This window comes from Drosophila eugracilis, unplaced genomic scaffold, assembly GCF_018153835.1.
Source record: "Drosophila eugracilis isolate 14026-0451.02 unplaced genomic scaffold, ASM1815383v1 contig_353, whole genome shotgun sequence".
Lineage (NCBI taxonomy): Eukaryota > Metazoa > Arthropoda > Insecta > Diptera > Drosophilidae > Drosophila > Drosophila eugracilis.
This window is the reverse complement of record NW_024573209.1, coordinates 1,084,242-1,111,999: the sequence shown is the minus strand read 5'-3', so window position 1 is coordinate 1,111,999 and position 27,758 is coordinate 1,084,242. Positions and strand designations below refer to the sequence as shown.

Genomic DNA, 27,758 nt, shown 5'->3' with positions numbered 1-27,758 from the left:
ATTATTCCTGCTTTGATTTATATTAAAAATCATTTGGGAAGTCTATAAAAATTCTGGTATATTCATAGCAAATATACGAAAATAATTTCTCCTTATTTTTTCAGGCTGGATGGATCCCATGTCAATTTCATTTATGAGTTTTAGCATTAAAACAACCGAAGCTCATTCGAAGCCCACCAAAAAGCATTCGGTTGCTGTTCCACGGAGCCCACAAACAGAGACAGGTAAATATATATATTTATATATATCTATATATAAGTTGCATTCATATGTTAATATATGTAAACCCGGCTTTCTCATAATTCCCGGCCCCAAATCCCTTTTGCACTTGGGAGTTTGGTTGGGGAAAGCGTGATGGCTTGATTTAAATTAAAAATTTATTGCATATTTTTTTGCTCCACCCATCATTGCATATTGCCCCTGTGTGCGTGTGGGCACAGTAAAAAAATGTGCAAGTTTGTATTTAAATTTATATCGAGAGATGTGTGTGTGTGTGTGTGTATATGTATAAATTAAATTTGTGTGCGCCTGTGAACGCGCACAGGGCCAACAACCGGCAACATGCATGAACATGCCATGAACTCGAATTTCCAACGCCAACGGGTTAAGGATGTCCTCGCCCGGGGAAAACTGAAAGATATATACAATGTAGAGAGAGGGGGTGGGAGGAAGGGTGACTGAAGGTATATATACTTGCTGCAAAGGCAAAGGAGTCATGGTGGGTGCTCTCTGTTGAGTTAAGGGTCTGGCGGTCTGGCACTTCAGCAACCGTTTTGATTACTCGCATGTTTTCGCGTGCAACTAAATTAGCGCACGTGTAATCAAGTTCTTTTCGCTGAAAAAACAACGAAAAAATATGGCAAAAATATACGTACATCGAAGCTTGTATGGAAGGAACTAACTCCTTGCACACAAAGTCCCCATCCATTAACCTCTGGGTTCATATTTTTGTGCGGTGTTTGTTGTCGGCAGGATGTTTAAACTAAAGTAATTGATGTTCCCTTGGATGACATATTTCACGAAAAGTGGAAATTCGGCAATAAATCATCCCAATCATGTTATAAAATATTCAACAGACTGGCCAGGAGAATGGTGCTGCATTAGGTTACATATTATTTTACATTGTCCTTTAAGCTCAAAGTTTTCAGGAACTTTAAACTAGTTTTATTTGCAGAAAGGGGTAAGAACACACGTACAATCCATTAATCTAAAACTTGAAGTTTTGTAATAATATTTTATTGTTTTGCTGCAGAAAGTGATAATAAATGGCGTCCCATTTGGGGCATTAAGAAAACAGTTTTTACAGTTGAAGATTGAAAAGTTGTTAGATTTATTTATCACCTTTTACGTTAATACTTTTAATGGATCCGTTGAATATGGAATAATTTTTCCACTTGCAATGAATCTAGCCCTCATTTTCTGATTTATAATGTATTCAATAAGAGACCGAAACTTTCCAAGAGGAACAAACGAAGGGAAGTCCTCCTCATTCATTGTCATGTTCTTCACTTCATAGTTCACATTCTGTAAAAGAAAATGATACAATTTTTATTGTTTTGCTAATCTGAAAGCCCAACTTACCGCTTGAAAGGGACACTTAAATTTCACGGTTGAATGTTTTTTCAAGCTCTTTACATACATATTGAACAATCGGTTTTTGTTGGCATTTTCCAGGATATAACAGCCATCCAACTCAACATCATACAGTTTCATCTTCTGCTTACTGTTCAGTTTCCAGAAATCCATGGCAGCATGAACCCTCAGATCTTCAACCTTATGCTTAAACATATGACTGGAATCGATGTAGGTCCGATTGTTAATCTGATGCACTTTGCATTCAACGTTTTCATAAACGTCTCTATCGACATTCGTAATGTTAACTTGGTCAATGATAACCCGAAAGTTTCTTTCCTCACTCCTCACACAAGTAAATATGAGAGAGAAGCAGCCGATCCAAAACCAAAAAATCATGACTGCAGCTAAAAGCTTACTGCCTACTGAGTTACTTCCAAATTGAATTTATAAAAATATAAAATCATTTAAAAGTAATAGGTCTGTTTTGTTACTTTATGACCCATTAGCATTTATTAAGGCGATTAATTTGATTATAGTAGACAGGATGCCATTAAATACCAGTAACATTTTAATTTGTGTGTTAAATAAATGTAATTTTTTAACGGCCCGATCGACTACGAATCACACGGCCATGGATAGTTAATTGCAGAACTTTGCGCTTTTTAACGAAAATATTGCAGTCCGAGAGAAATTTTAATTCGGGGACATAGCTGGGTATTAGCTTTGAGTTGATTGTAAAGCCATTTATGAAATATCTCTTGTTCTTCAAAGAAAAATATATATTTTATAAATTGTTTTAACATTTAAAGATTTGGCTTACCCTTTTAAATGGACATTGCAATGGAAAATTTGAAACTCGCCTCAGCTCGTCGGCAATCATCTTTAATAAAAATTGTTTTTGTAAAGATGCCAACGCCTCGCAATATTCAATATCCATTGCAGTGTAGTTGGTTAGGGTTGAGCCTCGCTTTATGGAAAATACGTAAATGCCTTTTGCGTCACTAACATCTTCCGTCAAGGAAAACTCTGCTGAGTACGATGATGCACCAAGGGATGTTCGATTTAGGTGACAGCTTACGTTTTTCACAAGTTCTGGCGAATGAACGGGACACGCAATTTGCGTCATATAAGCCTCCATCTTGTGTAAAAGATTGTTAAATTGGTTTAATTTAATGTTAAACAATACCAACCCTTGACGAGGCGCTGCTTCTAATGATTGTACATAGAAATATCAGGATAATCGCAGGTAGAATGTTAACAGGTTTCATTTTAGCGGTTCAACATTATATGATTAAATATTTAAAACTATATCAATAAAGCATTCATTTTTCAAAAAATAAAAAGTAATGCATTTTTAATTGATTTTAAATTACATAGTAATAATGTTTAAAATCGTTTTCTAATGATTTCATTGATTTTAGGTCGCATGGTCGTGTAATGAGCCATAAAATGTAAACTATATTCTGCAGTAAATACCTCAAGATAAACATAACATCATTTTGTGAATTGATTTAGACACGGTTTTATTTTTCATTCAAAATATCTCGTAAATCGTATCTTAATTATCCAAAATCTGTTTAAAGCTTGGGCTGTACTTTTCCGTGGACTATAACACGAGTTCCAACAAAGGTTTCGTTTTCAAAAAATTCACTTTGGCACCGAAATGTTCCGGACGGCACGAACGATGGAAAATCTTGTTCATCCATATAAAGTCTTTCAAGCGTATAATTAAAGTTCTGGAGGTGGAAATTATTGTTTTATTTTACAATCTTTTTTAAGTTAAAAGTTATACTTACCGCTTTCAGTGGGCATTCTAAGTTAGAGAACCTTTTAAAGTTCTTGGAATACATGTTTAAAAATCGATTTTTATGAAAAGTTCCCATGAGAAGGCAGGCATCCAATCGAGCATCGAATAACTTCATTGATTGACCATTTGGTTTCCAAAAGAACAATTCAGTTCTAACACTCACCTTTTCGAGTTGGCGGTTTAACAGCATTTGACAATTTATATAACTGCGATTATTGATTTGTGATACCTGGCAACCCAAATTATCCACTAAATCCCTATCGATAATCTTTGTGTTGACATAATCGATAACTATGCGAAAGTTTCGCTGCGATGTGCTCACACATTGCAAAATCAGAAACCAGCGGAGCGGTAACCAAGTTCTCATCTTAAACGCTGTTTTTGCAATGATAAAGCTCTATTTAATGATTGTTATTTTCAACCGGATGAACAAGTAATTTTATTGAAGTGCTTGATTTATTTTTTGGCTTGTTAAATGTATTCATCAATTTGCAATTGGCTTATCGTTATATATTGTTATAAAAAACAATGCTACTTTTTGTTTTATTTTGTATTTAAAACAGTGCAACGACCAAAGCCCAATAAAAGAAATATACTTACAAATAACGTAACATAGTTTTTAAACCTGTAATCTAAATAATCATAAATTTAGTTCTTAATTTCTTCCCAGGTTAAAAAATTTTATTTAAAATCAAGCCAGATTGCTTTTGCTTACAACTTATTGATATATCAGCAAACATTTTTATTTATTTACAATAACTTTTCCTTGCGTGACTATTCGCAATGCCAATCGTTCTTGGGTAAAATACTCAGTAACAGTGCGGAAAGTACCGAATGGGACAAAAGGCGGAAGATCCTTCTCGTCCAAATTCCAATTTGTCAGTCTATATGTATAATTCTAAAAACATATTATAAGTTAATGTCTTTAGTGATATAAAAAATAATTGACATTCGCTCACCATTTTTAGGGGACATGTAAAATTCGAATTTATGTGTTTTCTGAAGCTTTTCACGTAAATGTTAAACAAACCATTTCGATGAGCAGTTTTCAAGAACTGACAGGCATCGAAGCGACCATCGTACAGTTTAATTTTCTTGTTATTGTTCGTCTTGGAAAAGTCCATAGTTGTATGCAAAAGAATATCGTCGACATCAGTCTTTAACATCATCTCACCGTTAACGTAGCTCCGATTGTTAATATGAACGAGACGAAAGTCAACATGTTCGATGAAATCGCGTGATTTGTACTTAATTGAAAACTCATTTAACTTTACTCGAAAGCCACGCTCTTCGGACTTTAAGCAAATGTGGTTGCTAAACCACAGAATCCAGAACAAAGTGTTCGTGGCCAACGCTTTCATTTTAATGCCGCTCGATTCCAATTAGGAGTGCTGATTTCATGGATGGGCACTATGGAATTATTGTACCCTCAATTAAGAACTCGTCAATTGATAATATAATCATTTTTGTAAATTAGTATAGTTTCGAAAAAAATGTTAATTTCAAAGTAAATACAAAATTCTACCTTATCAAATCGTTTAAGTGGATTTTTTTGGTACCGATATAAGTTCAAGGCTTATCTGTTTTTATTTATATATCGATATATCTGATTGTTTTGCGTGATTTATCACAGTTTTATAACACATTTTTTATGACTTAGCCAGAATTTCGCCACGTGCTACAAAACGTACTAGCAGTCGGTTTTGGGTGAAATATTCTGTGATCGTACGGAATCTACCGGCTGGTACATATGGTGGCAGATCCTGTTCATCCAAATACCAATCTACCATTTTGTAGGTATAGTTCTAGAACATAAATACATTGATTATAAAAGGAATCAAATTTGAATTGTTGTAAACATACCGCTTTAAATGGACATGTCAAAATGACATTGGCGTGCTTTTTAAAGCTCTTCACATATAGATTAAATAGTTTATTTTGGTGTATACTTCGCAGTAAGACACATCCGTCCACACGAACATCGTACAACTTTATTTTATTTTGAGCTTTCGGCTTCCAAAACTCCATAGTAGCGCGAACATTGAGATCTCCAACATCCCTTTTGAGTACCATCTCACCGTTGACGTAGCTCCGATTATTTAATTGATTTAATTGGCAATTCACCTTGGCAAAAATATCTGGCATCTTATATTTGATCGCGAATTCATTAAAGTTAATTCGAAAGTTGCGCTCATCGCTGGTAGCCAAGTCCATTAGGACGTATAGTCCCCATAATAAGTACGACGTTTTCATCGCTAAAGTTTATACCATAATGCCCTTTGAATTTTTAACAGGTGCTTTTTGAAGTTCATATATATTACTTCATTTAAGATGCTTCCTATTGATAGTATTTTAAGCTAGGCATTTTTGTACCTAAGTGATTACTGATGTGTGAATATTTTTGTTTTAGTGGGATCATTGAAGCGGAGAACATATAAGTGTGATCTAAAATAATCTCATAATTTGCAAGCCACATGCAGATTGGTTTATGTCACAGTAATTATTGAAATCAGTGAACCACATCCCTAATACACAATCAATGCTCTAAATATTGCCAAAACTGTTAGTTTTTTTTTATTATAAAAACACAGAATATCTAGATACCATGGTTTGTCAATGTTTAACGAGCAATTTTCCATCAATTTGCATGTGAGCCAATAACTTTGATTTGTGTTGAAATGACATTTTCAAACGATAAGTACACTCCGGAAGTAGATCTGGAATCAATTGCTCGTCGATATAGGCTCTAGTTAAAGAGTAGTTGAAATTCTAGAACAAACGAAAAAAAGTTTTAATTTGAAAGAAATATTAGGTTTTCCCAAAAAGTATGCTACAATTTTGAAATGTCAATAATTATTGAATATATAAAACATCTTTTTAACTCACCGGCTTAAGCGGGCACTTGGGCTTAGAATTGAGAAAGTCTGCATAGCTATTGTAAAGCATTCTAATAAACTTATTCTTATAACCATTATTAAGGACCGAACAGAAGTTTAATTTCACATTATAGAGGCGCATTTCCGGGCGTGGAGGACGTAAGATGTCCATTGACGAAACAACTGTTAAATCATTAATCAATCGATTAATCATCATATGGCCCGAGAGATAACTGCGATTTGACTCCTGTTCGATGATAGCATTCTGAGATAGGAACAGGTCGTGATCATCCGCGGTAAACGTGAACCGATCCACATAGACCACATGGCCACACAAATAGCAGTTGATCAGCGAACTGAGAACGAGTAGACTGAGTTTATGGAGAGACATTTGGAAGACGGTTGTCTTGGCCACTGGATTAACGACGACGACTACGGACCAACAACTACTAATGGGGTATTCCATTGTGCTGGTAATTATGAGCTGACGGAGCAAGCCCTAATGGCTTTTTAAATGGTGTCGTCTGGTCTAAATTGCCGCAATCTCTCAATATGTCAACAATACGTATTCATATACACATAAATAATTTTTTCCATTTGGTTTTTTTTCCAACGTTCTTTTTGGGTCTTTGAGTTGCTTTCAGAAATGCAAAAAAAAAAAGTAAAAAAGAGGAAAAGTGTGTATGCTTGCACACAAAAGTAAAATGAAAATGTTTCACGTATGGAAAGATTGAGTTGAGAAGGCGGCTAAGTACATAAAAAGAGTAAAAAAAAAGAAATCAAAATAAAAAAGGGGAAAAGAAAGAGAAACCTCTTTTTATCGACTATAATGATACCCAGTATCAAATCGGTTATGAAACTTGACAGATTACTGTTTGTAGCCAGATCGAGAAAACTGCGAAAAGTTTTAGTTCGTTTTACGTTTAATTACTATTGAGAAATATTTAGATTTTTGCTTAAATATAACCCTGTTTGGTAGAAAGAGTTGCATTTTTTAAGAGCTCTTAAACTTATTTAGTTAAATATATTCTGGGAACAAATTTCAATCAAACCTAGGAAAATCAATGGTTTGAAACGATTTTCAATGATTCATTATAAAAAGTAAGATATTTGAAGGTTAAAATAGTTTAATACTATATGCTCGCATGTCGAGTACACCTTCACATATCTTGCCGTGTTCAGAGCCCGAAACGCGACCCCAAGGATGTCAACAGAAATGTTAATAACACCAGCGCTACCGCCGACACGAGCTGCAGCTAGAAGGATCCAAGGATGGGGCTTGGCAACAAGGATGCAGATGGGCTGGATTGCCTGGCTTGCCAGCCAAAGCAAAAAAAGAAACACAGAAACAGTGGCTGGCCGTAAAACAGAAAGGCAAAGCGCAGCAGAGTGGAGTAACGTAACGCAACGCACAGTAAAGTAAAGTAAAGTAAAGTGAAGACGAGTCAGGCATCGCGGGCGGCCCAGTCGAGTGTAGTTCAAACATCACACCTACCGTCTGGGATCTGGAGAGTCTCGACTCGTCTGCGGATGGTGCTGTGGTCCATATTATGTAAACATTTGCGGGGCTTGAATTTTTTTTCACATATTTTTTTTTTTGCCTTCTTCTGAGGTCCCTCCTGTGCAGATCCCAGCTGGTTACCATGGCTCCTGGCGGAGTGCGTGTGGGTGTGGGTGTTGTTTGGGTTTTGTGGATTCCTGTCTCAGGGCTCTCAATCGAAAACGTGTGCAAGTTTTTGCATGACACAACAGAAAGTCTTGCATTTCTTTTAACTAACGAAAACCCATTTTTAATCACTCAGTTTTGTAATGTGTACGCCGAAAGAGAGGGTAACACTCGCACTTAATAATTACATCAATTTTACATCAGAATTTATAATTGTATATTAACTTATCTTGATAAGAAATGAACTTAGAAGGTAAAAAGTAATACCATTAGAAAAATGGTCTTTAATTTGGTTAGTAAATTCAATCTGTCCAAGTTTATTGAAAATTCATTCATTCCAATTATAATGCCATGTAATTTGCAACAAATCACTTAAAATGACAAATCAATAGATGTCTAGATTTAATATGCGTGCTGGGCTGCATGATTTCCATGACCTGTTATTTTCGAGGCGAAGAAAACAAACTAATTTTCCCATTTTCATATACCAATTTCCCTAAGTGACCAATTTGTTCGAGTGCAATTAAGACAACCCATCCAAGCCTACGATGGGGCCAAGGCAAAGAGACTAAGACTTCTAATGACCAACTACGTGTACTTGGCAACAAACTCAAAAAGATTGTTGCGTTGCATTTTAAATATCAAGGTGTATATATTATGCAAATTTGTGCAATTTTCATTCATGCCTACATATACACATACACTATATAGTATATGATAGGGACGAGAAGCAACCCGAGCTGTGTGGAAACCACAGCGCCAGTGCCTTAATTAGTCTTTGTGAGCGTGTGAGGCTCATTTCATATGCAAATTGCAGTCGATTGGTTTCGCATTACATAATTAATAATTCAACGAGAATGCTTGTCAATCACACGCACGGCTACGCCCACCAACGAACCCACACAAAAGACAAGACTTAGGTAAATCTAAGTACGGATCCTGCGGTTTCTGCCACTTGTGGTTCTATAGTTGCATTATTATAATTTATTTACATGTTGGGTGTTGATATTTGCAAGTTACAGAAGAGAATGCGTAATACTAGGGCCCAATGAACTGGAATTGGTTCTGTATTTAGAGTTTATCTTTAATTTAAATTCTTCATAAATGTTTTTAGAATAACAAAATCAATAAGTTTATGATTAATATTGGAAACCTGACTTTAAGGTTTACCCGCTTTTATGTTCTATAAATATAAGGGCTAAGTAAATATAGCTGCCTCGCCTAAATGGGCTAAATTCGTTATAAAATCTCTAGCTTTTTATACGAAATGTCCTCTGGTCTCGTGTCTATAACGATGCTCGAGCCTATTTGTGCAATCAATAAATTTTACAGTCGAATGCCCAGGTGCTGGCATCAACAATTTACGCATCCAGTGGGCGTCTGCAGTTGGCACCAGTTGGGGTGTGGCTGTCAAGAAGATGAAATTTCGTATTTCGTTTCGAAATTTATTAACATTTTCCGATCATTTTCCGGCCATTAAACCGTTTCTCGTTTAAAAGACAAAGAAGTATACATTTTCCTGTGGCTCGTTTTAATTTAAATGTAATGCATTTCGGTTGGTTTTAATATTTATTAGCCAACTATGTAATTTGAAAAGTATTACAGCTGTTGATGAAGCTGCTTTGCAGCTGAGTATCCATTGCCTCTCACCCCGTTCACCAAAAATCCAAACGTGTCTGCAAACACTCGTTAAAAATCACTTAAAATTCCATCATCATAAATTTGTCAAAAAATTCACTCACTTGCTCTGAGCGAAGCTTTAACGTGTCGACATTGATGCTGTGTCTTTTGTCTACAATCACACTCCCCTCTTCCTCTCCAGGGATTAGTTTTCCGACCAACACAATGGTCTTCATTTCCCATGCACAAATGTCTCGTCGGATTTGGAGGAAATCATTGTATGAAATTGTCTCGTCAAGGTCGTATGAAAGTTAAGTGATGTGAGTTTATTTACAAAACTTTTGGATTAACTAAGATTGGAGTATAATTTTCAATTTGAGATTTCAACCAGAATATTTCTTTAAAATTCAAACACGAATTCATCTTAGTTTTATCTTAGGTCTGACCTTTGGCCCTAGCAGGGTATTCATCGAAAAAAACTATTTACTTGGAGCTCTGCCACTGCCAAAGCTGAAAAACTTCTTCAAGACAAATGAGCTTTCCTTTAAGACCGTTCGCCGTCTAAGTTTTCTTATGACAACCTTTAGTTTATTACTTTTGGTTTATGTTTTCGTCAGTTGGCCGAATGTTTTATTTTAGCGACCGCCGCAACAGCAGGGGGCAACTTCCACGAGGCACAGCCAGCCATGCAGCCACATATATACCGTACACCGAAGTTAACAGCTTTTTGTGGCAAGGTCTTTTTGGCCATGGCTCCATGGTGACTTCAATTTTTGGCAACAAACGCAGCTAAAAGTTGCTGCAACAGCGAAAAATAGAAAAGAACTAAAAGGCGGGGGCAAAAAATAAAAAAGAAGAAAGAAAGCAAAAACTCACCCAAGGCAAAAAAGCAATAACAAAATATTATTATCAGAATCATTCATCATGTGGCTGCAGGCAATAAATTTTGGGCTAGCTCCCAAATGCAACAACAAAAAGAACAACCATAATGCCAGGCCCAGTGAAGAAGAAGAACTACAATTATTGTAGTTGTATTTGTATGTATGTAGGTAGGTAGGTAGTTACGTACACAGCGCTTTTGGCTAACTGTTAATAAATCGCTGTGCCAGATATCAGCCAAAACAGTTAGCTGAGTTAGCTGTGGCCCAACAGCAGCAGCAGCAGCAGCAGCTGGTGATGTGGCGCCGCCTCCCCAGAGTCCCACCCCCTTTGAAAAACCAACAAAGTCCCTCATAACCTCCGCCCATCTGAACCCCACCGCAGACGCATAAAAGTTCGGGGGGCTTTAGCCCCGAAACGAACTTTAACTTTAAGCGAGGCGTGGCCAGAGCTATAAAGCATTAACATAAAACTCCCCAAAATACAAAAGACAGAGGGCAAAAAACAAAAAAGAAGTAAGGAAAATACCAAATGAAAATAGTTACTGCTAAGAATTTCCCCTGCCTTTTTTTATCACAAGGCAGTCAGCTGCTCAGCCAAGCTGTAAATTTGCACATTACTTTAGCGGCTTCCATCTATTCTCTGCGCTTTTTTTTTTGAGCAATTTATAATAAATCTTTTGATATAAGATATAAAGTCTTGGAAAATCATTAAATTTGTATTTTTATAGTAGTCATCATCCTTTGGAGTTTTTCTTATTCATCAGTAGGCCTTTCTATTAAAGCCATCAATGCTTCAACCTCTAGTCAGTGTAGTGCCCCATAAATTATCAATATAGTCTAGAAGCATCATGGAGGTTAGTCCAGCTATTAGTAGGTCCTCAAGCCCCACATCCATTAGCGTGTGTGCTATGAGCATAACTTCTACTGAAACGCTGACCTCGGAGAGACAATCGAAACCACAAACCGGAAGTACCAAGTCTGACAAGAAAATCTCTTCAGACGAAAATATCAAAAAGATTAGGGACAAGAAGTGCGACGAGGAGACCCTTTGGAAGCAGCAGCAGGCCGAGCTCCGGTGGAAGTCGTTCACGGACGAGGAATACGCTGATTGGAAAACCTTCAAGGACTGTGACTACAAGGTGCCGGTACGTTCTGTGTTCTCCTACGTAAAGGTCGAGCCCTACAAAATAGACCTTAACGATGAGCCTCCGAAGAAACCGGTGATGAAAGTGTTGACCGAAATGGTGAAGAACAACCTGGGCGCATATGCTCGTATTCAGATCGGAGAGCATACGTTCCAGTGCATTCCCAGACTGCTCAAATGCTATTCGGTGTGGTTCGCCAACCGTGACTGGCGTTTAAACTCCTTCAAGTTCGACGAGAAGGATGTGCCTGCCCGCGGATTCGCGGCGGTCTACGAATGGATGCGCACGCAGAAGTTGCCGGATTTTGGCTTAACGGTGACCACACTTCAGGCCGCGCGCTACCTTAAGGTTGACCTGTTGGAAAACGAGTGCTGGACGCTGCTCTCCAGCGATGCAATATACGAGAAGAGGTCATTTTTGATATACCTAGAAGCGAAGCGTTCTCCAAAACTTAAAGAAGTAAGCGAGGCGATGCTCGGCCGATTGCGTAACTACTTTCTGGCGCTGGTTGGCAGCCCCGAGTTCTTGTGTCTCAAGGTTGATACCGTGGATGTAATACTGCGTCAGGACTCCATAGGCGTCAATTCCGAGATGGAGGTGTTTTTCGCTGTGCTACGATGGCTGGGGCATGGCGACATGACAAAGCGTCTGCTGCATATGCGCCGTCTGATGAAATGCGTCCGCTTTCAGCTCCTACCTATGACTTTTCTGTTTAGCCTGCGTGAGTCTCTTAATCGGAAGGACAAGGAGGTACTCTTCCGGACTGAACCTGCTTTGCTAGCTTTCAATTCGGATCCAGAGACAATGATCGTGCTTGAGCGGGCCATATCCTTTATCGGCGTGCGTTGCCAGCATCCCGAGGACTTTCTCACCGTTGCTGGGGATCATGGCATCGAAATAGTCTTCCCACGACACTGGGTCTACCACGCCAAGTGCCCGTACCATTTACGTGAACTGGATTTCCCATATCAGCACCGCTTTACCGCCTCGGACTTCGGTGACTATATAGCCAGTATCCAGAAAGACTGGGTCGGCGATGGGCCGCCGAATCACGGAAGGAACCTTATCTTCGATGTAGATTCGGATCAGCTGATTCGCAAGGGTTTCAAGAAGGCGACTAAGTGATCCAATTTATATATTTCATAGAGTACGTTGTATGTTTGCATTTACATATAGTTGCAATACTTACTTCTTACTAAAACTAAGTACATATATACAAAAACATATAAATAAATATATTTATCTGGAGGCCAAGAAACGCACACATAATGCTTTTCTAGACATTAGTTTTCATAATGCAAATGTTTTTCTGATAAGTCTGCCTTCTGCAAAAAACTTCTTAGAAGGGGAAAAATAATAATCTTTTCGTGAAGTAATTTCCCTATTTATGTCTATAAATAAATGATATCACCGTATTCTGTCAGTAGAACAACTCGGTTAAAACTCCACAAAGGCAAACAAAACGATTGTAAAACTTAAAGATAAGAATATTCTAGTTATTTGTGCGATGCATTCTTATCTTTGTTTGCCCACTATTCATTCTTTTGTTTGCTACCTATAAACGATAAATTCAGAACAGAATTGGAAAAATTAAGTTCCTTAACAATCATATATTATCTTTGATTAGCTTAATTTGTTAGAAAATTCGATGTCTGTTCTATTAGTGCCACCGCCAATGGTTTCTAGCCACTTTAAGAGCTTTTTTTCAGAGTAGACAACCAATAATCTTTTAATGGTCCCAACTAACACTTGGTTTCCTCTTATTTGCCATTGCCGCCATTGAAGTTCCTCTTTGATACACATTTTGCAAATTGCATTTCATTCTTCCACTTCCTCCCAGCCAGTCCCGTTCTCATTTGTAATCATTATTATGGTCAAAGTAAACGAAATCGTCATCTCTCCAACGTCCCCACCAACATCATAATCAATTCAGTTGTAAGTCCGTAGTTCGAGGAAAATGCATTTTCCCTGCTCTCCACCCAGCGCCACAGATTCTCGCTCATCGTTATTCTCTTTGCCACTTGTTTGATAAATAATTGTTCGTCGTTTAGTAGGTACATAAACATATATACATAGGCATGTACACTATAAACATGCAAAGTTAAGAGCACATTGTATATTCTCGTGCCAGTCCAGCGGGTGACCACATGCTGTGTGTGCTCCGGCTCTCCGATAACGCCCCTCCTTGTTCCTTGGCTAACGGCATTGGGAAACCGCATAGCTATAGTAGCCATAAGCTAGGCCATGTACTTTGAAAGCCCCTCGCTGAGCCCTGACCACATCATCGAATGCAAAATGCGAAATGCTAAATGCAAAATGCAAAATGCGAAATTCGAAATGCAGAAGCGGCGTAATTGCCACCGCACCAGAGACCCAAAGCTGAAACCAATAAACCAGCACACGTCGATTAGTTGCACATGAGTGCGGCAACATCGGGCATCGGGTTTGGTCAGGTGGTTAAAGACCCCTTCTCATCTTCCTTCTCCTCCTCCGGGATTCACCTTCGTTACTGCGGCTGCTGCCAAGACTGACGGTCGACGCAACTACAGACAGTAAGTCCATTTAAGCCACGTCTCAAGAATGTCGGCTTTTGGCCATAAGACTTTTTCGATGGCATCTATGGCCGAATGATTTGGCTATAAAGGTTTCAATTTTAGGACATCAATAAAAAACGAAGTTAAAATATATATCTGGAATTCCTTTTCTTTTAACAGAAACGACCGACCATTTTAATTCACTAATGTCATGCTGTAGCGCATGCACAGAGTATAAAATACCCGACATTCACTAGTCTAAAGAAAAAGCGTTGCATACCTCAAAGGCGCTTTCAAAACTCAGACTAAAATCAATTAAATAATTTGCATCTATCTTTTCTGACAAAAACTAAAAATCTTTTTTTAATCTTTTAATGTATCTTATAAGAGAAAACGCATGATCTATAAGCGAAGTTGTTAACCCACTTTAACCCCCGCTTTGGATCAGACTATCCGTTAGTGTCGCCTGTCTTTGAGAAACGGCAAATGTATGCGGAATCCATTGGTGGCATGGATAACCAATATTTGCGTAACAGAGGCGGCTTTGGGGCAGTCCACTCCAACGCCTCCAATAGTCAATAGTCTGCTATTTGGCTTATGGCTAACCGAACCCAACTAACTAACCGGCGATTGCTCATTTGCTATCAACGAGGAGCGCCTTCACCGCATTCCATGTGACGGAGCGGAGAACGGCCATGAATTTTGCATTTTCAGTTCGCGTGTATTTTTAGCTGTGTCCGCTGTTGTGTGCTGGGCAGGCCTGTGATTCATCAAAAAAAAGAGCGGCGACAGCTGACAGGCCGACAGCTACGCATAGAAATGAATTATACAAACAAAAGAAAAAACTGGGTAGACAATGGGCCAAACTGCCGCCTCACCCCATGGGGAAACACCTGAGGCGGCGGCTAGGACGACGCGAATTGCCTACGATTATTTTTTATTAGTTGAACCCCGAACCAGTTGACAAAAGCCAATGAACGCTAGCCACAAGATCCCAACTGGGAATCAAGATAAAAAGACCAGAAGCCAGAAGACCGAAGCTTTCATGCTCTTTTTGGGTTTCGCATTCATAACTCAGCAAATCTTTCAGGTTTTGTAAACAAGATTAAGCTAAAGATTAGCTGCCTGAATAAAAGATCGTTTTAATAACAATATTTACATATTTTCTGGTTTCTGACATTTAATTTATTGATGAAATAATGATCCCAACTAAAAACATGTCTCTATTTATGCTTTTAAAAGTAGGCTATTGTGGATATTACTGCTCTATTTTGGCTTAATTCAACTATTTCCTTATAAACAAAATATAGTTTCAACCGTTCTATATGGCAATTATTATTTTATTTGAGTTTGTCGATAAGATGTATTCAAGGTTGAACCAAAGTGTGTAATGAACATGCAGTTATTACGATTTCAAAATCGCAATCGCTTCAAGAGTCGATGCCTGAATACTCTATTTCATAAAGAATTCGATTGTTAATTATAATAAATCATCAATCTAAGAGCTAGCAGCTGGTGCTTAGACGGTTCTCGCGAGTTTTTTAAAAACGCAAGTGTTCAAAAGAGGAAAAAAGAAATACGATGTACAACCCCGGATACAAAAGAGTCCACACACATTTTATTTTATAGCATATGCACATCTGCTTCCGACTATAAGTACTTTAGTGTCGTACATACTCGTACAAATATATGTAGCGACATATGGGTTCACATACATACATATGTACTGAATTTTGCAGATCGTTCAACTTAATTTTGATAGTTTCAATAGAAAAGCTTGGCATAGCAACCCCGAAAAAATCATACATTGTATGTAGATCGTTTGTTATGCCCCGTCATGCCTACCGAAATACAAGCTTAAATACATACATACATACATATATGTACATATACACGGACAAAATTTTTTTAGATGAATAATTAATTTTTAAAAAGCTTAAATTTAAAACCTATTTTGCTGGGGATTTATTATATGATTTTTATTTGAAGCCTGACACTTGGCCACTAATTCTTCTGAGCTAAATAAATTATTATTATGCAATCAGATTTTGAAAATAATTTTATATGTACATACAAATATGCACACAGATTTATTTAATTGTGCAACTTTCTTCTGTGTACATTCATTTATAGAAGCACATGCTTCAACGTTTGCAACACTTTTTTGAGTTTTTTTTTGGCTTGCTGCCTTCTGGCATTTTATTCTGCCGGTCGAATGGTTTGCCAACATTATGACAAAGTTATGATACTCTTTCCTGGGAAAGCACATAGAAAAGAGCCCAGGCAAGGCAAAAAAAATTAACAAAACGGCAAATAAAGTAAAATACGAACCAAAACCATCAAAACGTGATGAACAATGAGTGCTATGTGTGAGGGACCAGAGGCGGAGTTATCGGGGTTCCTAAAACTATACTTTAAAAAAAAATTAAAAATAACTTTGTTTTGAAAATCTTTTTAGCTCCATTAGTTGGAATATTCATGCTTTGTATTTTTTCATCAAATAAATTTTTTGTATAATTTGATTTAAACGCAAAAATTAGTTTGCTCAAAAAAAAAAGTGTATAAAATTGTGATTGTGTTGTAGATCAAGTGATTAATTTTGAAGAAATAATTTAAAAAATCCCCAAATTAAATTATCTCTGTGTGCCCATGATTGTGACGGAGGTGCCACCCCCTCCCTCTATATACCCATCTCTCTTTATATGCTTTCCATCTCGCTCACTCTTCTAACAATCGCGCCGATTACGTTGTCGCATATCGTTTGAAGATGACGCGCGTTTGTTTTTTTTTGCTGCCATCGCCAGACGAACTGGCTCTGCTTTCTACGCTGTTGCAGGCGAAGTGGGTGGGGCTGTGGCTGTGGCAGGGGGTGGTGGGCGGTCGACAACTGAAAAGGTGCGGCGACATTGAACAAGCAAAAGAGCGAGAGAGGTGGAGAGCGAGCTGACTTTTCTGATAACGTCGTCATCGTCATCGCAATTTTAATTTATGCGCAACACACGCACAGCTAGGTTACACACACAGACGCAACCATCTCAATTGCGATGGAGATTTTTTGTTAAAGCTCAACATCTTTTTACACATTTCGCAATTGTTGTTGTTACACTCGGGAGTAGGGGTATACGAACTCTATAAAAAGTTTGCACAGTTGGATCTTTTATTGATCATTGGCTTAAAAACACAAATTTCATTAACAATTAAAAACAAATAATGCGCTAATTATCTTGCAAATACGTCTCTTTTCATAAAAATCATACTAATGAATTAATATACTCTATGACTAACGACTTCTGTTTGAAGTTTATTTATAACAGTTTTCACAGTTAATTCTGAAAATATGATTAGTCACAGAATATTCATTTATTGAAGCTAGTTGCCAAGTGCCTTACAAATATTTTATATATTCCATTTAATGTTTTATCTGATTTTTAATTTCGTGAATTTGTGAAAAAAGAAATACTTATAAATTTATGAGCTTGCAAATGACATTGTCACAGATTATATTTCAAAACCCTATTTCAACCCTAACGAAAATCAATAAATATATAAGTAGGTATTGAATAATATCGTAAAAAAAATATTTGCCAAACGAAATCGAGCAGCTTGTTAAGTATTATTCATACAGTAGCCGATAATTGTGAGAGTGTCCAGCTGTCAGATTGAGGCCACTGTGCGAATACCATACCGTTGGCCCCTCCGCTCACTTATGTAAACGCTCCCACTGTGCGCGCATTTGCGCTCTTCCAACGTCTATCTCTCGAACGCCACGCTCTCACGCTTTTCTCTCTTTTTCTCTCTTTCTCTCTGGCTTTGGCTCTCTCGTTACAGCAGCAACGATCGAGGAGGGCGCTGCTGCAGTTGGACAAGTCTGCTCATTTGGAGGTTGAAAATCGACATCGCGAGACGTTGTATAGTTGGAATATTCGTTTCGACGGCGGCGACGCGTCGCTCGTTGCAGTGGCGCATTCATTTTTTTGTTTTTTTCGGTTTGATTGATTGCGATTATGAACGAGACCTTCAAGCTGTCCGGAATCGGAATGCAGCGTACAAATATCGATCTCGAGCGTCAGAGGCACCTGGCCAACTGGTTGGTTAAGAGTAGTCCGCACATGGCGGCCGCTGCAGCAGTTGCAGCAGGAGGAACCTCTACCTCAACCACTACAAAAACAACTCAACCAACACCCACTGCATCATCATCTACAGCAGCAGTAGCAGCAGCAGCAGCAACAACAACAAATCCTGGCTCAACAGTAGTGGGAGGAGGAGCGGGAGCTGGCACAGTGGGCGGCCACGGGCCCGCAACAGGCGCACCCAGCAACAGCGTCGCAGCTGCAGCATGTAACGGTAAGCTTAGAGCGAAGAGAGGAAGAGGGAGCGGGTGACAAGGCACGCGCTCCAAACAAGCGAGCGCGAGAGCGAGAGAGAGCAATGCAATGGGTTATTGTTTGCTCAATGACGTCGCTTTTGCTGTTTAGGATGCCCTGCTCATAGGGTATGTTAGGTCTGATTCTCTTTAGACTATGCTTATTTAAACATTATTATACCTCAGTAGAATAGTTCAAAGATATTACACTGACAAATATTTAAGACTTAGTAGAGTCGTAAACTAGTTACTAATTTCACTATCTAATGCATTTATTTCACCATATTTACAAAAACTAATAAAAACCAACGTTTTAAACGTATAGATTAAGCCATTTTATTTCATCATAAAGTCATGTCTTCAAGGTATTATAGTTGTTATACTAGCACCGCAAATTCAACAAACTCATTAAAGATTTTAACAAAGTAGTATGTAAACTAAAAAAACAAAGTTGTTATTTTTAAAAAGCTTAAGTGTATTTCTTGCGTCATAATCTGTAAAAGTTTCTCTGTTATAGATTTTTATGACATGTAATAAATGAGCTAAGTTTGCATCTACAGTCCAACTTCTATCACTGAAGCCGTTCTCCGTCATTAAGGAATTGTTAAGGGATTTATGTTATTTATTGACATAACAGTTTTGAGACCCAATCACATTTTTCAAAAAGACACAAAAAGATGGTTTTTCGAAGAAATATTTCTAGATATTTCAATAACACTCCAGAAGGATTAATAAAATCTTAAGTGGTCCATAAATCTAAATTTGTTTGTGAATTGATGGTTCGACTTATTAATACCCGACTGTACTTAGCTTAAGGAAAAGCGAATCCAAAGGCGTATAAATATTTATTTTTGTGCAAATCGAATTCGAGCAAAACGTTCGAAAGTGAAAACCGAAACATGTGCTATTTTTATTACCAGCTAGTTTGGAAGAACAATCAACACTCCGAACCATTAAGAGATTAAGTAATATTTTTATTTGGTCCAGATTAAAAAAAAAGATTGTTTTTCGTTTACTAAAACTTTTCCAAATCAATAAATTAAAAACTTAACCAGAATATATAAACCTTTAGAAATGTCTTAAATTCAGACCAGAAAAAGGGTTGTCATTTGAGAAGGTAGTTGCTCTAAAAAGGGTATTTTAATCCTCGTTACCAGAAGAATGGTTTTTCTTTCCTATTTTTTGCTAACTAGTGGTTGTGTCGCCTCTATAGCGAATATTTTTTCGCTAAGGCGCGCGCGTCGCTTCGCATAATTTCACACGAAACGTGACGATGACAAACCCCCTCACCCACTTACTACTCCTCTCCCGCTTTCTATACCTCTCTCTGTCTCTCTCTGATTTTCGCATACTCTCTCGCTCGTTGGCGAACTCTACAATTGATATTTTACAAAAGATAAGAGCAATTTCACAAAACGTTTTAGCCCCTTCCCGGTGTTATGCTGTGATTTTTGCCCTCGCCTGCATTTATTAAATGTGTGTTGTGTGTGTGGGGCGAAAAATTAAGCCAAATGTGCGCAATTAAAGTGAGTAATGCGCCGCGGACCACCAATCAGCGGTAGTAGCAGCGGATCTAAATCGCACCATGGGCACAAATCGAACAATGAGCAATCAAAAATCGCGATATCTCTTTTTAATTGCACCGGTTGAAGTTCACTCGAACATTTCTATATATGTATGTATGTATCTGTATATTTCTATGAACATACATCAATATATATATAGAAAAAGGTCTAAGTGATTTCATGGGCATTGTTTGGTACGACAGACAATTGCTTTTTTGGATGTCGGTACGATAACGAAAATAATATGTTTTTACCCATGGGGGTGTTATCTTTTTCCGTGTTGTCTGCGCAGCTCGGTTCGCCGTTAATCGCTTACCCAGTTGTTGACGCTTTTATTAATACCTCGATATCCGATCCGATCGGATCTTTTGAGCCCAAAAATAATATTTGACCTTTAAATTGTCAAGTCATGGACCTCAGAGACTCCCAAGTTTTGAGGGTTCTTCCTCAATATTAACTCGAGTCCACCGTATGGAATCGCAGAAATAAAAAAGTTTCGCTGCGAAAAGAAATATGACGACGCAAAATGTTCTTTATAAAAATAATATAAAGCCGGAAATACCAAATGACGTGACTTAATCGATAATGTTTTCTGATAATAACTTTAACCCGACTTTATTTCGCTAACAAGATATATCGTTTTATCTTTGAATTAAATCAAAATTTATTTAATTGTTTCCACAACTTTTCTTTTGAGACTGTCTAACTTGGTCAAAAACCAAACGGGCTATGCATTTAGTTTTAATGAACCATAAGAATACGTCAATAGCGAAAATTGAGTATCAATTAGCTGATAGTCAATATATTTGTATTGCAAATAAAGTCTTGTTAGTGACAAATTTGTTTGCGTAAACGCTGTTATAACGGGCAAATATAAACTGATTAGTAAACTTTGAATTGTGGAATCGAGGGTAAATAAAGCAGCTACAGCTATCTTTAAATTTAAAATACTATGGTAAATAAGCAATAGTTTTTCACATTTGCATGTTATTTTAATAGATAGATACAAGGTTTCTTATAAAAGATAGTAGATTTTCTTGTCTGGCTACTATCGATATAAGCTGCGTCCACCAAACTTTTGTTAAGATTTTTCGATTTAATTGTATTACAAAGTTGGGAGCAAGAATGTTGTGCACAGGTGCTGCTATTTTGCTATTCAATGCTTTCAACTTATTTTGGTCTAAAATTGGCTCTGTCTTAAACAATAAAAGTTCGATTTTCCCTATTTAAAATTCAGCGCGAGATCTTTCGACATTATTTCTACTATGGCGAAAATTCTTGTTAATTTTGCGGTTCCACTTCATGGCGATGTTTGCCCACTGTGTGTCATCGTCTCGTTGACCGTTGACTGAAAATTAGCTGCGCTTAGCAACAGTTTTGAACCACTTGCCTTTTTGTTGCGTCACGCCAACTGAAATTCGCTTGAGGAATATACATATAGATATACATTATAGAGAGCTCTGCGCCGGTGTGTAGATGTGGAAGTTGATACGACGGTGTGTGGGTTTTTCCCACTGCAGACAACGGGTGGCAATTAGACACTCACATGTGCATTTATATTTATGCGATTACCTCACCGATGCACAATGTGCTACTACTGCTCAACTCCTCCTCGTTGCGTTTCTTATAATTTTTTTCATACCTTCATTTTTCTTGTTTGCAGGTGGAGCAGCGATTGGCGCCCATCACGGCCACCATTTGGCGGCCGGGGCTCGAAAGCCCAAGCTGCGGCGGTTCAACTCCCACGACAATAGCTTCAATATGTTCTCGGTGGCGGATTTCGAGAATGCCCGCTTGGCCCGTCGCAATGAGATCGAGTTGAGCCAGCGATTGGCGCGACGCCATCAACAACGCACCTACGGCTTGTTGGCGTCCGGATTCTGTGGCGGGCTCAATGGCAGCGGCGATTACTCCACAGGGGACAGCAAGGCCTCAAAGGGCAGCAGCGAGGTATGATTAAATCAAATTTCTAAAAGGGGCACAGAGAAATCCAAATACAAAAATATAATCTGAATTTTCTAAAGTTAATGAACTATTAGAAAGATGTATTAAATTCCTCCGTAGAAAATTCTTTAAATACAGTTTTTCAATCTACAAATTATAAGTTTCGCTTTATCATGGTAAAAGTTTGAAATGAAACTTTAAAAATCTTTTTTAAAATTTTAAGAAATTGAACATTTTATTCAGTGTAAAATTTATGACGTCAATTGGTTTTCTAATCTAGCGAAAAAATCTGTCGTTGCCACAAAACCTCAAGAGACTTTTATTGAGACTATTAATTTCATGGCAATTTAACTCGGTGGCTTGGCAACAGTTTTAATTTGAGTCGGTTAATTATTTAATAGCTAAAGCTCTTAATTTATTCAATGTGAATAGAGAAATGATGATGAGTTAAGGATTTATATTACGTAAATAGTTGTTTTTATGAATTAAGCTTTTATTTAACTAAATATCAAAATGTCTTTCAGTCGCAGCAGGAAGCTTTGCCCGCCGATGTGTTTCTTGAGCGGAATTCCCTGCCTCGTGTCGTTCGCATATTGCATACGGGCAAGAACTCCAACGAAACTCTACAGTCCAGCTCATCGCATGGCTCCTCCACGGCGGCATCGAGCAGCTCCTCGACGGGAGTGAATCCGGTGGGCGGTGGTGGTAACATTTCCAATGGCAACATTGACACCGGCACCGGCACCCATTCATCGTCCAGCGGAGGAAGCGGCACCGGAAACGGAACTGGATCTGGTCCTGGCCCTGGCTCTGGTTCTGGTTCTGGTCACCAAATCAACAACAGTCGCCACAGCAGCAACGGTGGCACTCCTCCCGGCCACGATGAGCTTTTTCTACTCTACAGGCTGGTGCGGCAGCGCAACATCTACCACGGACACAATGCCAAGACTCAGGCTTCGCAGCGCAAAAAGACTGTGCTCATTCCACAGGAGTTTCCGGGTGAGTTTTACAAATTGATGATTTAATTATATTGCGTATAGCAAAATGTTTTGAATTTATAACTATTTATGCTTTATAGAGAAATAATATTTTTTTTTTTACATTTTAATTATGAACGCAAACGATTACAAAAGGTTTTTCTTTTTCAATGTATTTTTTAAATTAATTAATTTTGTGCTGCTTTGAAAAAACAAAACAGTTAAATGCCCCGTTGAGTATGTGGAAGTTACAATGTTAATTTGGCATCCCTAAATATTGTAATCAATTAGCCAATTAAAAAAATTTAAAAATAATATATGAATAAAGTTAGAATTTGCTATAATTAGCTTAACTGATTTAGTAAACTTTGAAGCAACAACAACCTGATTTTATCGCAGTTTTAATAGGAATGTGGTTTAATTACCGACTATTTATTAAAAGGAGTAATTAGATTTAAAAAAGCCTAAAGAATTTGTCCTATGGTCAGCTGGGCTTACAGCGGCTAATTCTAATTACAAGTTGGTTCTGACAAGGGCGGCCCCAAACAAGTTGTCATATCATTGCGGGAGGTTAATTTATCGCTCACAGTAAATTAACTTCAATGACCCACCGATTGATGCGCCGATTGGCAGTAGCTAAGGGCATAACCGAACGATTTAAAAACAAAAAAAGGTAGTACACCCTGTGACTAATTTGGCACGAATACGGTAGATTATAGTCGTCGGTTTCTTTACATAATCTAGACGGGGCTCTCTTTGAAAGCGCAATTTTGTGTTCTCATGACGAATGCATTTAGATACTTACTTATGCCAGATTACACGGTCCAGTCGTAGCTAACTCACTTAGTGAGTCAGCCAAGCGAACTGTGATCTGCCCGTGCGAGGTTACTAAGTACACAATCCAAACACATGTATAGTTCACCTTTTTTTTGCGTTTGCAATTTGCGTGACACAGTCACAGTTCAACAATGAAAAGTAATCGCAACTATTGCTCATCAGGCGTTATGCAATGGGCTCTATTCGGTGTTCCAGTGCCGGTGGTTTTGGCCCAGACAGTCAGTCAGTGGTGACTTCTTCCACCATCATCACCACCACCCACTTCCTGATCCCCCCGAACTGCGGTCAGCCATTGTTTCAACTCGCTACGCCATGTGACTTTTCACAGCCGTTTGCCGAGGCGCAATGTAAACCAATGTGTGCAAATATTATGCAATCTGCCAATTTATAGACTCACTGACGCTGGGTATTATCATTTTATTCATTAGGCTTGCAATGTCCGGACAAAAAAAAATAAATAAAATAAAGAAAAAATTATAAATTGGATGGCAAATTGGAGTGATTCAATTTGCACGTCCATATTGGATTTTCCTTGTGTTGATTCGATTGCTCTCGACATTGATTGCATTAGTCTCTTTACCATCAAGTTTTTGTTGCTGTTGCTGTTGTTGTATTTTTGTAATTTGAACTCAGTGGCGCGAGTTAAACTAAATGGAATGATTACTCTATAGACTCTTTGATAAATGTAACTGTTAATTGCAATTAATATTTTTTACTGGTTTATGCACTTTTACATAAGCTTGGGGTAATTTGCCTAAGTTTTTCTGTTTTGTTACATAGCTGGTTAGTCAATAATGTCCTTCAGTTCAAGCTGTCCTTTCTTAGTCCAGTGATTTATAAATACCATTAAAAACCTCATCAATGGACCATTTTAAGGTAAATTTAGCTCGATGCTATATTATGGCCTGTCATACGTCATGTTATTTGTTTTATTTTTATTGTACTCATTTTTGGATTGCAAATCGTGTACTATAGTCAGTGCAAAGCTGTCAGCTGTCGGGAAAATGGTTTTCAGATTTTAGACAGTAAACAGATTTGTTCTGCGACTGAAAAAATATACATCTGTCATGTTCAAAGAGAATTTAAAATTAAATGAATTTGAAATTATTCACTTTTACTGCTTTTTGAATGCAGTCATAACTAGATAATGTGCAAAGCTTTCTATAAAATGTGTTTAAAATTCAATTTTAAGGAAAATATGAGAAAAAATGTTTGCAGTTCATTAAATAAATAAAATATTTTTAAATTATTTTATTATTTAATATAAAAGTTACGATTACTTTTACTAATGTTACGATTTCTTTTATCGCAGGTTACTTTTCGCTTCTGAGCGAAAAGGGTCTCCCCACAGCCACGCAGTACGGATCCCTGATACAGCTAGTTCGGGAACGGGTCTACAAGTTTGTCTCGGTGGACAACATGCCGGCCTTTACTGAATCGTCGCCCAACAGTACGAGTAGTCCAACGCACGAGGGTTGTCTGCCTATAATTAAGGGACGACCACAGTATGTTAAAACAACAGCAAGGGGCGGACAGGTATTCCGTCTTTTGGCGGTCTTCGAGGATGGCAAGCAGGAGCAGTCCAATATGTCGCAGCATGGAAACGGAAATGTGTCCAAGTCTCATGGAAGTGGTTACATGGGACGCGAGAAGGAAAAGAATCGGTATGCCCAATTGCTTAATGAAAACCGACAGGTGATGTACGTCCCACTGTCCACCAAGGGCAAATTCTACGAGATTGAGCCGGGAATTCCACAGATACTTCAAAAACTGGGCGATGCACAGCGTAAGCTGAACCCGGAGTGTGTGCATCGTCTGGGTGCCTTGATTACAGCGGCCAAGCAATTGCCGGTGACCCTGCGCTATATCTCGGGTCCTGGTAGTCCCGGACATCCCAGAGCAGCTGTGCATTAGTCAGGTTAGCAAGGAGGATGTGGTCGTGGGCTGTTCCATTGAGGACGTGGACACCCAGACGCCCCTGCAGCTGAGAAAATTCTACCCCAGTCGGGATATGCAGCTGGTAAAGAGTTATCTGGGATTTGACTCTGAGCAGCGGATGCTTGCCAACACAAATGTGCAGAATATGCTTAAGTTTTGTCAATTCAACTGCGATCCGTTCTTAAAATTGGTCGAGATTGAATTGATTCAGCGATCAGAACGTTCGGGAAGCAAGAACCGGGAGGGTCTACGAATTCTGAAACCATTGCATTTTCCAAAGATCCTGAGACGCGAGAAAAGTACCATGGCAGCAGCACACGAGAAAGAGGATTCCATTATCTTCCTCAGCAAATCTGATTTGGAGAATCTGGAGGCCAAGGAGGCGGCGGCGAATGCAGCAGCTCAGTCTGAATCCAGTTTGAATCGCATCTCAGAGCGCATGAGGGTATTCCAATCAACCAAGAAGAAGTGGTTCGGCAAACATCACCCCCAACAGCAGCTGCCACAGGTGGAGAAACAGCAATCTGAATTGGATCTCGATGAGCAGGCAAAGCGAATGAGCATGGAGCGCTATACGGATATGTCTAAGCTTCTGCAGGAGCGTTTCGGCTCGGATCCGGAGCAACCAGAGCAAGATGGCATCTCCTTAAACAGCACTGCAGCCTCCGACACCGAGACCACAATGTTAACAACCATGGAGCCCAAGTCATTGGACACGATGTTGCAGAAATCCATGTCCCTGCAGGATATTGAACTCTTAAATGGCCAGTGCAAGCCGCGTCCTGATCTACTGGCCAGTCACAATCACAACGATGCCATCAGCGAGGCTGGTACTGAGCTGGAGGATGTGGAGAACCAGACACCACCGCCACAGTCTTTCATCACGGAGAAACTTTACAACGAGTTCCATGTCAAGACTAGGCAATACAGCAAGTCATCGTCAAGTTTGCATCAGTTGCGACATTTTTCGTTGCCGCAAAAGCTGCAACTCCACGAGGCGGAGAAAGAGAAGCGTAATCTGATGCTGCTAAAGGCTCAGCAACAGTCGATGGGCAAGGAACCGATCACTGGCAGAAGGGCTGCTGGTGGAGTTTGTCTATTGGGTGGTGGACTTAACCATCTGCCGATTTCACCAGCATCTCTGGTGGAAGATGATTTGCCCTACTCGAGTGTCCGTGATTCGCTGGTGATTTCCGGCGAGGGCTGCCTGCGATCGGAGTCCGCCAATAGACCAGTTTCGGCCGTGGACTACACAAAGGAGAACATATACGCGGAGATATGTCCTTCGCACACCGTTGACACATTTTCGGGTGCCACACAGATGACCCATGTGGCAGACGATGATGGAGATTACGCGTCGCTCAAGTATTCGGTCAATGGACCACAGTCCGTCAGTCGCATCGAAGTGAATGGAGCGACTACAGGGGCAAAGAACAGTGCTATCAGCTACCACACCGTGTACCTGGGCGAGGAACCGCTGGGAGAGAGACATGCTGCCCACATCACCACCGTGGAGTTGGCCGGGGAGGATAACATTTACAATACGCTCAAATGATGACTCATGTGATTCCGGCGACGTTAGTTTGCCGGCGCCAAGGGCCTGTTTTAAAGATGCTTATGGACAAAGGGCAAGCAAAGGGAAATGCCTGTCACTCTTGTACTCGAAAGAAACTGATTATTTCTCCAATGATAACGATTTTTCTAATTAATCTCTTAATCATTAACCAGATTGTTTCTGTTGCTCGAAATGAATCAAAAATGCACTTAGCATCATTTTTCTTTCAAAAACAAGTTAGTTTCATTTTTTAAATAAGAACAAAATTTTGATTTCTCAGTAAAATACTTCGTAGAATACACAATTTTGATAAAATGACTAATGACCAATGAAAAGATCAAATGTCTCGATAATTTTATAAATATATTTCGAACCTAAGCAGATTGAAGCTAAGGCCGTAAAGAATCTTTCGAGTACAAGACAAGGGTTTGAACATTTTTAAATCAGAGAATATTTGAATAAAACTATCCCGCTG

General features: G+C 38.7%; 8 protein-coding genes across 8 annotated transcripts; 2 read left to right on the top strand and 6 right to left on the bottom strand.

Annotated features, from left to right (window-relative positions):
• The first annotated feature begins 117 nt into the window (after positions 1-117).
• Positions 118-27,758, top strand: LOC108105803. Its single transcript, XM_017212542.2, is given in 6 exon segments — positions 118-224; positions 17,933-18,448; positions 21,696-21,982; positions 22,501-22,975; positions 25,103-25,674; positions 25,676-27,758. Coding segments are annotated over 5 exon segments (3,282 nt in total). The 5' UTR covers positions 118-224; positions 17,933-18,108; the 3' UTR covers positions 27,284-27,758.
• LOC108105721 lies at positions 1,345-1,971 on the bottom strand. Its single transcript, XM_017212436.2, has 2 exons — positions 1,582-1,971; positions 1,345-1,524 (listed from the first exon to the last, which is right to left on the bottom strand). Exons 1-2 carry the CDS (start codon positions 1,969-1,971, stop codon positions 1,345-1,347), a joined length of 570 nt encoding a protein of 189 aa, XP_017067925.2.
• On the bottom strand, positions 2,174-2,713 carry LOC108105720. Its single transcript, XM_017212435.2, has 2 exons — positions 2,396-2,713; positions 2,174-2,338 (listed from the first exon to the last, which is right to left on the bottom strand). Exons 1-2 carry the CDS (start codon positions 2,711-2,713, stop codon positions 2,174-2,176), a joined length of 483 nt encoding a protein of 160 aa, XP_017067924.1.
• Positions 3,046-3,749, bottom strand: LOC108105719. The gene is made up of 2 exons (XM_017212434.2): positions 3,372-3,749; positions 3,046-3,311 (listed from the first exon to the last, which is right to left on the bottom strand). Exons 1-2 carry the CDS (start codon positions 3,747-3,749, stop codon positions 3,153-3,155), a joined length of 537 nt encoding a protein of 178 aa, XP_017067923.2. The 3' UTR covers positions 3,046-3,152.
• Positions 4,125-4,743, bottom strand: LOC108105718. The gene is made up of 2 exons (XM_017212432.2): positions 4,342-4,743; positions 4,125-4,280 (listed from the first exon to the last, which is right to left on the bottom strand). Exons 1-2 carry the CDS (start codon positions 4,741-4,743, stop codon positions 4,125-4,127), a joined length of 558 nt encoding a protein of 185 aa, XP_017067921.2.
• Positions 5,032-5,638, bottom strand: LOC108105811. Its single transcript, XM_017212550.2, has 2 exons — positions 5,246-5,638; positions 5,032-5,187 (listed from the first exon to the last, which is right to left on the bottom strand). The coding sequence occupies exons 1-2, from the start codon at positions 5,633-5,635 to the stop codon at positions 5,032-5,034; spliced, it is 546 nt and encodes a 181-aa protein (XP_017068039.1). The 5' UTR covers positions 5,636-5,638.
• Positions 5,996-7,650, bottom strand: LOC108105812. Its single transcript, XM_017212552.2, has 2 exons — positions 6,269-7,650; positions 5,996-6,151 (listed from the first exon to the last, which is right to left on the bottom strand). Exons 1-2 carry the CDS (start codon positions 6,722-6,724, stop codon positions 5,996-5,998), a joined length of 612 nt encoding a protein of 203 aa, XP_017068041.1. The 5' UTR covers positions 6,725-7,650.
• LOC108105804 lies at positions 11,195-12,826 on the top strand. Its single transcript, XM_017212545.2, has one exon. The coding sequence runs from the start codon at positions 11,274-11,276 to the stop codon at positions 12,693-12,695; it is 1,422 nt and encodes a 473-aa protein (XP_017068034.2). The 5' UTR covers positions 11,195-11,273; the 3' UTR covers positions 12,696-12,826.

Coding starts and splice junctions, on each gene's coding strand:
- LOC108105719 (XM_017212434.2), bottom strand. CDS start 3,749: ATGAGAACTTGGTTACCGCTCCGCTGGTTTCTGATTTTGCAATGTGTG. Junction 3,312..3,371: donor TAGAATGCCCACTGAAAGCG/GTAAGTATAACT, acceptor TTCCACCTCCAG/AACTTTAATTATACGCTTGA.
- LOC108105812 (XM_017212552.2), bottom strand. CDS start 6,724: ATGGAATACCCCATTAGTAGTTGTTGGTCCGTAGTCGTCGTCGTTAAT. Junction 6,152..6,268: donor CCAAGTGCCCGCTTAAGCCG/GTGAGTTAAAAA, acceptor CGTTTGTTCTAG/AATTTCAACTACTCTTTAAC.
- LOC108105811 (XM_017212550.2), bottom strand. CDS start 5,635: ATGAAAACGTCGTACTTATTATGGGGACTATACGTCCTAATGGACTTG. Junction 5,188..5,245: donor TGACATGTCCATTTAAAGCG/GTATGTTTACAA, acceptor TTTATGTTCTAG/AACTATACCTACAAAATGGT.
- LOC108105720 (XM_017212435.2), bottom strand. CDS start 2,713: ATGGAGGCTTATATGACGCAAATTGCGTGTCCCGTTCATTCGCCAGAA. Junction 2,339..2,395: donor TGCAATGTCCATTTAAAAGG/GTAAGCCAAATC, acceptor TTTTCTTTGAAG/AACAAGAGATATTTCATAAA.
- LOC108105804 (XM_017212545.2), top strand. CDS start 11,274: ATGGAGGTTAGTCCAGCTATTAGTAGGTCCTCAAGCCCCACATCCATT.
- LOC108105721 (XM_017212436.2), bottom strand. CDS start 1,971: ATGATTTTTTGGTTTTGGATCGGCTGCTTCTCTCTCATATTTACTTGT. Junction 1,525..1,581: donor TTAAGTGTCCCTTTCAAGCG/GTAAGTTGGGCT, acceptor TTTCTTTTACAG/AATGTGAACTATGAAGTGAA.
- LOC108105718 (XM_017212432.2), bottom strand. CDS start 4,743: ATGAAAGCGTTGGCCACGAACACTTTGTTCTGGATTCTGTGGTTTAGC. Junction 4,281..4,341: donor TTACATGTCCCCTAAAAATG/GTGAGCGAATGT, acceptor ATATGTTTTTAG/AATTATACATATAGACTGAC.